Raw genomic sequence first — 14,319 nt, forward strand, 5'->3', positions numbered from 1 at the left:
TCCATGCTGACTGGCTACAAATGACATGCGCTTTCAGAAAAATACAAGAATTTAGTTACCATTGAGTTCTTCTCACCTTTGTTTTATTGTTTTTTTTATTATTATCATCATTATATTGCTATCATATAGCACAGTAATAACATGGTCAGCAAACCAGTTACCTGTAGTTTTAGCACTGTGGCAGGTGCCAACGCCTGCTGCAAAAGGATATCAGCATCTCCATACGGTATGGAGATTGCTGATATCTTTTTCCCAGCAGGACTAGTGACTGGATTGCTGACCATGGTATCACAGCGCCACAGATGAGCTGAAGGCTGCTATCAAAGCAACGTTGGCATCCGTAACACCTGAGCAGCGCCACAGGCTGATTGCCTCCATGCCACGCCGCACTGGTGCAGTAATTCAGGAAGCCAAACTAAGATTTGAGTGCATAAATGAACACGCTTCAGAAGGTCAACATTTCTGCATTATAAATCATTGGTCTTATGTAATATTCTAATATTCTGAGATACAAGATTTTTGAAAAGTTTCACTTTTTGAAGTCACAGAAAAAGATCAACTTTTTCATGATGCTCTTATTTTTTGGTGTATGCAGGCTGATGTATGAGCTGACATATTGTTTGCACTTTCACATTTTAACCACAGGGTGGCTGTCGAGCACACAGTGAGGCCCTGTCTTGTTGAGCCACAGGTGTTTTTTGATCCTCACAGTTACTGAAGAAGATGCAGTAAGAGGAGACTGTATAAATATAAGCCTTTGTTATCATCCATTTACTGTCCGTTATCTGAGTCTGTCTTTGTTTTTACAGACAGTCACAGGACAGTTTAGTGCAAAATCCAAATTGGGAACAGCTCTCTTCACTGCTGGGCACTGAGCATCTGTCAAGTGTTGATGCAAGTTGCTCTTTTTCCAGGCTCCTTGATTTGATCACAGCTTTGTATACAGAAACTGCTGCTGCCATAAGGAAAATGTTGATTACGTAGAAGAACTGCTCTATTAAAACTTACCTAAAATAGACTGAAAATAAATAATCAGTCATTAATAATTGAACATTTATGACTGTGTCCACCCAGCTGCCATCTGTTAAAAGATACAGAAGTTTCCACTGGTGTACCAGCGGACTACAGAGGAGCTTCATTCCTCAGGCTGTGACACTCCTGAACTCATCCTCAAAAATCCACCGCCCTTTGTTGCAGAATGACAGTTAAATGCACCATGGATCTTACTGACAATTATTAAATTAGAGGTGCCAGTTACACATTGCGTCTATATTCCTGACAATTAATGCTCAACTAACTGAGTTCTTGTTTTAAGAAACTTTAGGGAGCTAAGTAGGTAACTGCAGACAGATCCAATAAAACATTACTGAGGAGTTTCCGATCTAACCAATGACTAATGAATGAACATTGATGTTTGTTGACTGGCTTTTTATACGAGAATGTCCCTATTATCTTTACAATTAGCACTAAACTACATAGATTGTTTTAGTTTATTTATGGGATCATCGGGCAGCACCTAGTCTTCATATATCATGTAGAATTTTTTCAGGTTCAGCTGACATCCTGTGCTGTTATGTTAAAAACCTACACTTTCCATATTACCTTAAATGTATTGATTGGTTAAAGGGAATGTGCCTTTGGTGATGTCCAAACTCTATGAATAAATGCATAGATAAAGATAACACGTGGGCTGCCGAAAAGAGAAAGCGCAGATGTTTGAATGAATGAGAGTAAATAATAATTGCTGTGGTTCCCATAATCCACTTGGACAGCCAGGCTTCCACTGCATGTTATTCAAATTGGTGTGTGTGTGTGTGTGTGTGTGTGTGTGTGTGTGTGTGTGTGGTCAAACATATTTGCATAGCATTTTTTTGAAAGATTGTTGACATTTTGATTGTAAATGGATCCTGTCAGGATGAATTCACCCTCAACTACTTCCTTCTTTAACAGTTCACTCTCGGGCCATAGAGAGAAAAAAATGGCCAATTGACTGCAGGCGACTGAGCAGTGACGCCAGAGCAGAGAGGGCCTGATCACAGTGGCAACCCGAGACATATGAATGAACATGCTTTTAGTATCAGAATCCTTTAAGTGTGAAAATCAGTGTTGTCTGACATTTTTCTATGGTTTGTCAGACAGACATTCTCCCACAGGCTCGGCCCTGTGTTTGTGTCATGAGGACGAGGCAGTGTTCGCGTCGTCTCCTGTCCAGTAATCACTTTGTTTGGGGAGTGGCGTGAATGTTTGACATAGCGCGTTGTCACTCAACAGATGTGACGGAGGATCCTATTGTGCCCTTTGATGCCAAACCATTTATAACACTGCCAGAACGCATCCCATCAAAATGGTTTTAAATCAGACACACGCCCCTCTCTGTGTTCAATCCCGATTTCAATCCTGTTTGATGGAAATGAAATGGGGTTGGGGTGGTGTGTGTGTGTGTGTGTGTGTGTGTGTGTGTGTTGGCGGGGGAGTTAAATTAGAAGAGCAGAGGATATTTTGTGGTCAAGCAACTGAGATTATTTTCAGGGTCGACTGGCCACTGAAATAACCCCAAACACCATGATGACGCCTCTCTCTGTCTTCTTTGTCTGCCAATGGCTTTTTGACAAGTGAGAACAGATGAGGTTAGTCGGTGCCTGGTGTCTTTCTCACCCTGACCCACAAACCACCACAGACAGCCTGCATTGCAAAAGGTAAACCCTATGCACTCCCTTTTCATACGAAATAGTATTGTCTTATTAGGTCATAATGTGTGTATATCATACAGACTGCACATTTATTACAGGACTAGGCACTGCATTAGTATTATCATTAACATTCTTGGATTTTAGATATCACTATATGGTGATTTGACAGAAGTGTTGTCTTTTCCTGGTTTTAAAGGCTTCATTACAGTCAAGTGATGTCACTTTCTGAACTCACCAGGCTGTTCTACTGGTCCTAATGCCGTACTTGTCTTTACACACAGTCATTATATCCACATTCATTACTGATGATTTCTTTTGAATAAAAACTTTCACTTTGTCATTATTTGGTAAAAGTACCAATACTCATGCCTACCTCCATGTTGAGGTATTTGGTCAAAAACGTAGATTTCAAAATAACAAGGTTTATATCTTGTATAATGATATAGCTTAAAAATATACTGATAATATTCTAAGGCCATATTGCCCAGCTCGAATAAATTACACAAAACACTGTATAGTTAATTTGCTGTTAAATTTATGTTCATTTATGCTATGTAGTAGAATACAGTTTACACAGTGTGTTAACAGGAGCTGCACTGCTAGATGTCTTTTGCACAATTCATGTGTGCAGTCTCAGACATTGTCTTATGTTATTTGATTAAATTTGTTTAGACATAAAAAAAAAAACAGTCATTGAAGATCTGTTCTTTTCTTTACTGTGAACCATCATATCTAGTCAACTACACGTCCTCCACCAGTGAGGTTGATCCAATGCCTGTATCTGGTTTAACATACAATCTCATTTCATCAATATATGATTGTTAGTGCTAATGTATGTTCTTTTTTTTTCTTTAATTACATGAGCACCCCTGTAGTTTTGGTGAAGAAATGTCAATGAGAAAAGAAAGATGTTTGTTGGCTGATTTGTTTCTGGCTACACACAAACTAGATAAACAAACCGAACTTAGAGGAGAACACATTTCATACTGTTTACCTTTCCTTATATGTGGCGGACCCTGCCACTTCTCTAGCTCCAAACAGTCTTCTGGGACCTTGTTTTCCTCTGAGAATGGCTGCTTTATTCACTTATGGAAAAAAATAAGAAAAAGTTTGTATCATTACCTCGTTAATGGTAATGTCCAGAACCACACAGGTGCACGCCAAATGCTACTTTGACTTTTGGGGTTTTCACTGTGCACACTTTTCATCTGTTAACTTGTCATTTCTACATGTTGATGTGCATTTAGGGATCACTTCCTCTGTTCTCCCCTCCAACAGGCTTCAGGTGCATGCTTAACTCTCAGTCAGTCAGTGGCATCCGAGACTTATGGAGGAGGGAAGGCCCTTCATCGGTTCGTGAGTGCTGTGAGGAGCCTATTTGTAGGCGAGGCTGCTGCGTTTCTTTTTATTTCACACACCCGTGCAGCTCCTGACAGCCTCATGATGAGTGGATCGCAGCAGTGGGTGTGAAGTAAGTGTCTCCCGGGCTCACACAGGCGCGCACCCGTGCAGCAGTTACTGTACTTGCTGAGTGGGCCGTTAATACAGGGAGAGGGGGGGGGGAGATCAACATTCCATTAAACATTCCTCTCGCGGGACTGTCCGGCCTGAAACATCGCGTAGTTTGCCCCCTATATACTGTAATTTGGTGGCAGGCAGGCAGGCAGGCAGCAGCAACCCGTGGAGGCAAGTCCAAGAAAGGTGGAGACTCCTGGTCAACTTCCTGCACAATAATCTTGAAGCACCACCGAGAGAGAACTCGGGAGGCTGCTTCTGCTGCTGCTGCTGGGGAAAGGGGCGAATGGATATACGGCCCACTTGACTTCTTTTTTTTCGGCAGTGAATCGACAGGAAAATCACTTTGTGGTTAATTATCCACATCTACCTGGCTAGTAGCTAGCTAGCAGCGAGGCTGCTGGAAGAAGAGATTCCCGACGTTTGATAGCGAGGCGGTGCGAAGGACAGGAATGGGTGAGTTTTCCATGATGTGGCGCTTGTGTTGCGTTCATATGTTCACTGCTCCTTATTTTCGACCGTGCTCGGAAAGCAAGCCGAACACGCCTCGGGCATTAAACCAAGTGTCAGTGACATAAGTCAGGTTATCGTCATTTTGCCAGAAGGGAGTTAAAGTTAGCAAGCCAGATAGCTAGCTGGTTAGCCTAGCCAGCTAGCCGTTCGGTTAACTGGATAACGCCACCTCCATCCTTGGATTTGGCTGCAGTTTGAGCTAATGTTAACACAAGCTACCTTTCCAAGCTGATGTCAACACGGCCTCTGCAAAACCACTGAAGATCATGGCACTACTGTGGTCTCCTTGAAATCCCCAGTTTATTCACGTCACTGTAATGAAAAGTTGGGACTCTGCAGTAACTCCACAGACAGGAAGCATCTGTTTCAAAGTTAGCTTATTTTGATAGGATGGGTGAATTTTTCCCATTTGAATTTTGCTTTAGGTTTGATATAAGGAAAAGTACAATATTATAGTTCACACCGTGTGTCGTCAAACAGCCTACATTCTTTCCATGACAGTGGCAATTTTACTGTAAGCTCCCACACCCAAAGACTTGCACTACTGTATTTGTCTCCACTTAACACTGGATCAGGCTTAGGGGTTGCCAAACTTGAAACCAAAGAGTTAAAAGTTGTCTTTGAGTTTAAAAACAGACACAAGGAGTGGGTGAGGCTTGTTCTTACAGAGTGGATGTTGTGATGGTCATGCTGACTGAATTGCAAAGGAAACATATTGCACAGCTCCTTTGTCAAGAAGCCAGCTTACTGCATCTCGCTTCATGTGCAGTCGGTGGTTTGTGTGGTTGTGTGCAGGAGGACTGTGCTATGTTGTCAAACAGGTTTTGAGCTCAGCTCTGCTTAGACTTCAGATGCGTAATGTAGCAGACTGTGGTTTTACATATGGAGTCAAGAGAACTGCTTCAAGCACAACTGCTTTGCTTACGCTTAGTGTTAAACGCTGCAGTGATGCGCCTCAGTGAGAATCCCGGAGACACAGGAAACTAACACTGTGCTTAAATTGCGGAGTAACAGTAACCGTGCAGACGGAAATTGGACATCAAGCAGAGAGACCCAGGAGAAAAATAATCTCTTTCTTGGACTTTTATGATGTGTGACAATGACTCTGTCTTGGAATACACTGAAACAGGTGCCTGAAACGACACTCAAAAATGAAATCACCTCATTATATACGCAGCCTCATGCTGATGGAAAGTCAGGTGAAGTTTTGTTGTCCACAAGAGTTTTCTGGAGCTTCACAGCAAAATGTGCATGGGGACTTGTTTTAAAACTTAAAAAAGACCATAGAATGGCTTGATCCATCTCATCCGGCATCATCCAAGTCTCAGGAAGCCCCTGAGGGTCTGCATTGAGTTCGAAAGACAATATTTACTTCCTTGTTGTTTCATTTTTTTGGTGAACTATTACCTTCTCTAGTGTTCATTTATGGGAGACATGAGTTTCTAATGCTTTCCTCAGGTTGCTGAAGATATCTCGGCTGTGTTTGAACATGTCCAACCACAGTGTGTGTGTGAGAGAGAGCCCCCGACATACTATGTTTGCTTTCTCTGAACTTAGCTCAGGCTACAGGCAGCCCACTACTGCTTGATCAACTAAAATCCACAAACTTGAATTTTGTTTTGTGCTGTCAAGCGGTTGGAAGTACCAGTACTTTGTCTAGGGATGCCAATTTGGGCATTTTTCCACTGATTGGCAATCTTGAATGTGGACCCAAGTCTAATTATTATTTTTTTTTTTTATGGCAGAACTGAGATGCGTTATTAACGTTACTCTGGCAAATTTGTGAGTAAAATGTCTGCGGAATTAACTTAAATTAGAACACAAAAGTAGTCCAACGGCGACATGTAACATCTGCAGTCCAACCGCTGTACGAGGGGGTAAAAGAAGAGCTACATTTACTACTAGACATTTGGTCGGACAAAATATTACAGAGAAGGTAATTAAATCATTCTGGATAACCAGCTCATTTCGGTGGTTGAGGATCAGGGTTTTCTTCGTCATCTTGAGTTTTTGAATCCCCGGTATGCCCTACCATCTTGTCGTTACATTACATTGACTCCACTTTCGAGTTACAACTTGTGGGTATGCGCATTAGTTTGGTGGGTCTCATACAGTGGAGCAGGTAGAACAGGCAATTGAGGAGATGCTGAATGTGTGTAAAATAGACAAGCAGCGGGTCGGTGTAATTTTTCATGACAACATAAGGAATATGAAAAAAGCAATTTATGATATGGAGGCACTAAGCGTAGGCTGCGTCTCACACACACTTCAGCTGACTGTATACGAGGGTCTGCTGTCACAGTGCAGCGTCACAGAATCACCTGCTAACACAAGAAAGGTAGTAGGCCAATGTTGCAATAGCATATGCAGAATAAGAAAAAGCCATATGAAATTATATACTTTGTTTCAACAAAATTAAAAAACCTATGATGGAACAATCCCCTTTTATTTTGATAGTGGAGAGTATGGAGGGAGATGGAAATGAGAAGAGAGAGAGCAAGGATGATATGCAACAAAGGTCCCTAGCTAGACATAGACTGTGGACATTGTGATTACATGGACCCCAGGCCACTAGGACGTCCTAGTTACTGGTCTGTTTTATTAACCAACTAAACTGCAGGAGTCCAGAGAACCACCTAAACAAAGACTGGACATGTGCCAAAATGTCTGATTAAACATTAACCCCACTGGCCCTGAACAATATTTACCAGCAGGGTTTGTGTGAATTTCCCACCCTGGTTTAACTGAACCAGTGAAGGCCAGTTTACCTCGTCTGGTTAATCTGGTGCTTGAAACTTCATTGCACCCATAGAGTTTTTTGTATTATGATTAATGTATTTTGCACATATTCACAAGATAAATGAAAAAAATGAAACAGGTATCACTAATGTGTGAAAATACACATTGTTGAATTACGCAAAATTATTATTGGCCTGTACATGTTCTAGTGAGTTGTAAACATCATGGCTTTGATCACTGTGATCATTGTGCTGTTGGAGCTCTGCAGGTCTTCTCTTTTGATGGTGAATCTTCATCATCACTGCAGTTATACTGTCCTCTGTTTTAATCAGAGCAGATCATTATCATTGGATGTTATGCACGTATTCGTCACATCTTATCTGAACCAAGAGCTGCTCTGACGTGTGGTAATGCCAATTGCATGAAACCAGACATTTCAGATATTCGAGAATGAGGGATCACTTTGCACCATGTCTTAAATGGAAGGGAGCGCCTCAATATATTGTCATGTATTACATTCTCTGTCCAAACTAACTAGTGTGAATGCTGTTCAGCGTTCAGAGTTCAGCAGTGTCTCTCCTGTTGCTCACTGTATAAATATTTTGGCCATAATCATTACAGTTTTTTCAAGACGTGCAGGAGTTTGGGAGGTGTTTTTCTATGTAAATAAAAAGTTGCCTATTCATTCTTAAAAGTAATTTTTCACGCTACTGCAACAGCATATATTCAGCTAGAGAAACCATTCAGCTTATTACTTTTCAGCCTTTCTGCCTTTTCAGCTTTTTAGAATATATAATAAATATATATATAATCTTTTTCAAAAAGTAAACTGAGAAATCCAATCCTCTTCAAACCCACCCCACTCTTCAACCTTTTACTTCTACTATGACTACATGAGGGTTATTCAGCAGTGTAGTGCAATGTGCTATCTATTAAAAATGCATTTTGCTAGTCATTTAAGACAAGCCATATATCTTCCAGCTTCGCACTGGTCATCGGCCTGGAGATGTAACCACTCAAGTACAAGATGCCAGCTGCCAACTTATTTGGACTTTTGTGGTAAAATGAGACGGTATTGTATAAACAACTCCCTTTTCAACTTCATCAATTATCTTTTTCTCATTTCTGCAGTGCTTTCTAGGTGTTAAATACAAACAGGGTGTCAGACAAAAGTTAAGCTCAAAATAGTGTGCCCTGTTGCTCTGTGCAGTTCTGCAAGGCTCTCAGCCATTTAGGAACTGATGCTCACTTGTGTCACAGTCAGTTAGAGCAATGTGTTGGAAATGTTCACACATGTGTATTATAAATTTGGTTTAATGTGAAAGTCCCCACACTAACACTCCTCCTCCCTGAATGGCTGCAACTAACTGGTCTTCTCAGTTTGGATTGATCCATTGGTTATTTTCTTGATCAGTTGTTTGGCCTATAGAACAATAAAGAATATAAAGCCTGCCCATCACAATTTTTCTCATCACATCATTTTGCCTTTTATTTGACTTGAACAATAATTTGATATAAAAAGGTAGTTGCTCAATAATTCTCCTATACTTAACTGATCTATTAATTGACTCATCTGTTAATTACCACTGTAGATTAATATGTCAGTTGTTTTTTGAGCTATTGTTTTACCTAAATGATAAAACATATCACTACACTTTCCAAAAAACCTGTGTATATTTAGCATTTTTCTCAACAAAGAAGAAGAAAAAAGAATTTGTTAACACATAAGTGCTCAGGCAGTGCTCAACACACAACCACTATCTTTGTGTAACAGAAGATTAGACTTGAAGTGTAAAAATATGCTTTGGGTTATGGTTACACATGTACACTGTGAGTTAAAATTACATGGAAAACCTGTTGGTTTGTTTTGCCACGCAGTGATGATGAGGGAGGAGCTATTGTCAAAAAAGCATGCAATATCTACTCCTGGTATATATTTGACCATCTGTTAAGCTCCTGGACTCCCTTAGCTGGCTACGTTTTTCCCCTGGTTGGCTACTCTCTATCTTTATGGAAAGCCCTTTTTGTTCCCTGAAGTTTTCTACCAGCTTCCAAAGTTGTAATTTTGGTAAGCTACCCTTTTGCATACTGATTGTACCATAACCAAGCTGAAGTTGTTAATATTGCTCCTATAAATTATTTACGCTGTGTTGTCACAGTGTAACAGTGTTACGTCTCCTCTCACACTCCCATGACATTTCTAGTCTTTGACTTTTGACAGGCACAGCCGTTGTTTGCTCACGGAATTATTGGTTATGTAATTTGTGAAGCAGGACAGGTTTATTAATAGTCAGAGTTCAAGGTGTGCTTGACTGTCGAGGTTTCCAGACATAGCTGCCAGGTGTGTAATGTGTGACGAGGCTTTTGGTATATGGGACATGTTGAGCTGGGATCAGATACATGTGAACAGGAGCTTCCATTTCGAACAGAAGCAGCTCTCTGTCTCCATCTAACTTGATTTCTCCTGGTAACACTTCATATCAGCCACCACTCAGATCAGTGCGAAGGAATGCAGTTATGAGTTTCCTCTTTACTGATTGTGTGGCTGCGAGAAGCACAGAGAGCACTGATTTAGACAGTCTGCCTGGCAGTCAGCTCGCCTGCGTGGCCTTGTGTATCCCCCCCCCCATCCCCCTTCTCTTCCTTCCTCTCCCCCCCTCTCTCGCTCTGCTGTAACATCCTCCTGTCTGACACTGGCTTATATAAGAACCATATTGTACAAACTTTTTACCTGGAAGCACTGTGCAAGGATAGGGAAACAATGACCTGGAAATTCTTTCCCTTCTGCTGAACTTGGCAGGAAGTGAGATCAAAATTTGGCGTGCACTCTGGGGAGTTTTATTATTACACTTGAAAGCAAAAGCAACACACTGAAATGAATAACACTGATATAAAACATTGGCAAATCTGTCTAGAGAGACATGCTTCGGCTTGAATGCTGGCCATAAAAGTGAGCGATGCTAGAATAGCTCTCTTGATTGAATTCCTGTTTCACTGTGTGTGTGTTTAGTGAATTGACACTGAGGGGTGGAGAAAGAAAGATAAATTGTATCTGATAAGAACGACACAATGCAAAGCAAGACTGGGCATGATGGAGGTATGCTGAACAGACAGCATACACTCATGAAGAGACACTCATCTCTGCGCACTGGCAACAGCGTTAATGTAAATTCTCTTTGATTAGAGTAATTGAAAGTACTTTTATAGAATATATTTAAAGAGACAAAGGAATTGGACACATACTTTAATTGACTTGTGTTCAGGACAGTGTATTGTATGAAATGCTTGTGTGTGTGCAGGTATCTTATGAACTAAGCTAATCGACAGAGTGTGAGGAAACAACAGTGGTGATGTTATATACCATGTTGCAGAGATACCTAGTGAAGTTAACCAGCCCCAGATCATACCATCTCGTAATATGACTTAATACCGCAAGAAACACTTGTCCGGTAGTATAGCCACTGTAGTTTCAGCTGGGAGAAATAGGTAGTGGTATCTCTGCTGTTGCACAAGCTCTCTTGGCAGTGAATGAAATTAATGGACAAGACAGATAAAAAATGTCAAGAAAGGAAATACTCTTTACAAATACAATTATGTCTATTTTACCTACAAAACAGAAAAAACCCCATCTGAATTCAAGTTTTCACAAGTTTTCTAAGTGTACCATGTGTATCACGTAGGATGAAATAAACAAATAACACTCTATTGAAAGAACCAGGGTGGGTTGAAGAACACAAAATTGTCAAGAGTTCACTGAAATCTCTTGGAGTGCTATCACAGCAGGGCATTTAGTTGTGTGTGCGTCTGCAGGGTGAAATGCAAGGGTCCATAAGAGGACATTTGTTAGCCTATTTTCGCTCAAAACTTTATGGAATACCTCCTTTAGCTTTTAATCACCTCCGTCTGTCTTTCTCACTCATGTGGCTCAGCTGCTGCAAATATGCCAGGAATCCTCAGCCACCACTCCCCAAGGCTGAGGTGTGATGCTGCTGTGAACGAGAAAGATAGCAGACTTCTGAGCATGCATTTGTGTTCTTCTTTTTTCCTGTCACTCCTTCCTTCGTCATTATCGCTTAGCACCCTTTTAACGTTTTCATCAGAGACATAAAAAAAACCCATGAGATTTCCTGCTCTGAGTTAATTGTTAAAATCTCAGCGCAACTTCCTGAAAGTCCACTCAGGGCAGTGCCTGCCTTGTACAGGGCAAGATGAGGATTTGATGCCCTTCACTTGTGGCTTCTCTCATCTGTTAAACATCACCACATGCTTGGGATTTTATTTTTTTAGTTTGTTTAATTGTTAAATACATTTTCATTGTATAACTCTAACCATATAACATCAAACACAAGTTTGACACTACAGTTTTTCAGAAAATAAACATTTTGTTGGGGATGTGTCCTCAGTAAGTATTTTTAAAGTGTGGAGACCTTTTCCAGAAGACTGCAGGGGGATGCTGCGGGACACCCAGCACCCAGTCTTCCCTTGCTTATGTAGCTCATCTAATGCTTGTGCAGTCTTTCTACTCTCATCATCTGCTTGACAGCACACCATTTAGTGGATGCGCTTTTGGCCATAGCTCTTAGCTTTTTGACCCATTTCTGCATTTGTGGCAGGACAACAGAACAAGTCCTGCAGTGTGGCTGACACTGCAATGATGTTTTCAAAGCTGTAGGTAGAGTCCTGCAGCATTGAACAATGTGTTCAGATTAGACTTAAGTCAAAAGTTTAAGGTATATTTAATGTACAATGAAATGCAAGTTGTAGTTCCTTCAGCCTGCACAAGAAAGAAATCCCAGTGATGGTTGATTTGTTGAGGTCGACTTCAGGAGTCTCCCAGCCTGAGGATGTAGCTACTTTCTAGCTAAAGTGAAGAGTGATGAAAATCATTTCACACCATTGACTTCTTTTGAGGACTCTGCAGCATGTAAGCATCAGATTATACTGTTGTACAATGTGACATCAAATAGGCCCTGAATGACTAGCAGACCCGCTGACCACTTTAGCAATGAGTGCTGTTGGGCTTTAACACATTAAATTATTGAATTAGCAACTGACTAACATTCAAAAAGACATGCATGATATTAAGCCAGTATGAATACCACAGTTAAGGCACTGCAGCTTGTTCATGGGAGAGCGACCAGCAGAGGATGAATCAAGTAATTCTCCAATCTTGGCACAAACCTCAGGGGCAAACCCTGATTGAAGGCCCTTATGATTTGACCTTGGACCATTGTAGTCCAATTTACTTTGCTGTAAGCTGGCTATTCTTCACTTTCATTACTCAAGAAAAGTCTCAGCTCTGCCACTTCATAAGTCTGTAGAACTATTTAGGCCAGAATCCCCCTGCTGCTGCCTGACTGCAGTGAACTGGCAGGAAGTTTGCCACACACAAACACACACATGCACACGCGCACAAACACACATTTACACACAAACCACCTGTATACTGACTTTTTTGGCTGTGTCTGAATGTATTCAGAAAGGCATTTCCTCTGAGGAACAAACCAAGAAGACTTTGTCCACGGCCCCTCTGCTGGTATTTCACAGGCCGACACCCATCATTCACTCTACTCATTCAGTAGCAGAGTTGGTGAGAAAAATGCCCGACTCCTAGAACCATCAGAGTGAATCTGCATTTTGCTTGTTCTCACAAAAAAGAGACATTTTGTTTTTACCCCCAGGGCTCAAATACCAAAAACCTAGTAGTTGGGCCTGTCTCCTAAAAGATGTTTGCCTCTCACCTTAATATCTACACAGCATTGACTGAAAACATAGAGTGTGCGCACCACCAGTTAGTTTACTTCCTCTTTGAGCAGAAATATTTGACAGTGGAACGTCGTCCAACTTTCTGCATAATAGTGTTAGCTAGGTGGCCACAGTGGGCGAATACAAGTTTAAGAAGGCTGACTAGACAAATCGAAAACCTGGTTGGCTAAAGATTCCACATGGGAAAAGGCTGGTTGTCAAACTTTGTTTTGATTGTTCAACATTTCCACTATGGGGAAGGCGGCAAGTAATCTATCTGCAAGGAGGATGGTTCTGCCTTCTTGTCACAGCTACCTCTGCATTCAGGCCCACAATGTTTTTCTCCCAGCACAGTGTGTTTTGAGACTGAATAATACACTAACACAGACTGCCCTCTTGTAAGGGCTCATTGAACATCATGATCAACACAAACATATCAGATTTCACTCTCAGTAGAAAAAAGTTAATCTATACTCTGCTACCACTGTTATGGCTGTGTAACTACATAGCACAATATACAACTCAGCTGGCAGATATTCTGACATGAGACTCCTTCAACTTGTCATTCAATGTCATGTGTAGAAACATTCCATGGGTCTCTGTTTAGATTGTTACCATAGATGGTTAGACCAGGTAACACTGGTCTAACTATGTAAAGTAACTAATGTTAAATGAGTAATTTGAATCTGATTGTTAGATCAAATTTCTAAATCGCTGCTCTGAAAGCCAACATAAGAAATTGCGCTTTGCTACCCCTGGCAACTACTGTTATTTAGAGCGGCGTAGAAGTTGATTTCATGTGAGTCAGATGGGATAGCAACATGCAAGGCTGTAATTTGGAGCAGTGGCCCCAGTGTTGCCAGTTTCGAACGCTAGCAACATTATGAAGCATTTGAAGATGCTTCATGCTAGCACAACAAAACTACTCCCGCCAAACTTAATGAGACATCGAGGGAACACATTTCATGTAGGCTGAAAGACGGGCAGGCAATCAGCTTTACTACTGATGTTTGGACCTCCAGTGTGTGCCCCATAGCTTGGCAGAGTCTAAACACTGGGTGGAAGCACTATTGCTGTCAACATTTGCCCTTCAAAGTGCAGTGCTGCAAGCAAACAA

At 41.2% G+C, this 14,319-nt stretch overlaps 1 protein-coding gene across 2 annotated transcripts in view; it reads left to right on the forward strand.

Moving 5' to 3' along the window:
* The first annotated feature begins 4,246 nt into the window (after nucleotides 1-4,246).
* Nucleotides 4,247-14,319, forward strand: part of LOC119012417 (CD2-associated protein) — a 57,506-nt gene continuing 47,433 nt past the window's right edge. For both annotated transcript variants that reach the window (XM_037086236.1, XM_037086238.1), the window contains exon 1: nucleotides 4,247-4,661. In XM_037086236.1, coding sequence (XP_036942131.1) covers nucleotides 4,658-4,661 — 4 coding nt within the window. In that variant the 5' untranslated portion in view covers nucleotides 4,247-4,657. The remainder of the gene's footprint in view (nucleotides 4,662-14,319) is intronic.

The sequence above is a fragment of the Acanthopagrus latus genome, chromosome 22, assembly GCF_904848185.1.
Source record: "Acanthopagrus latus isolate v.2019 chromosome 22, fAcaLat1.1, whole genome shotgun sequence".
NCBI lineage: Eukaryota > Metazoa > Chordata > Actinopteri > Spariformes > Sparidae > Acanthopagrus > Acanthopagrus latus.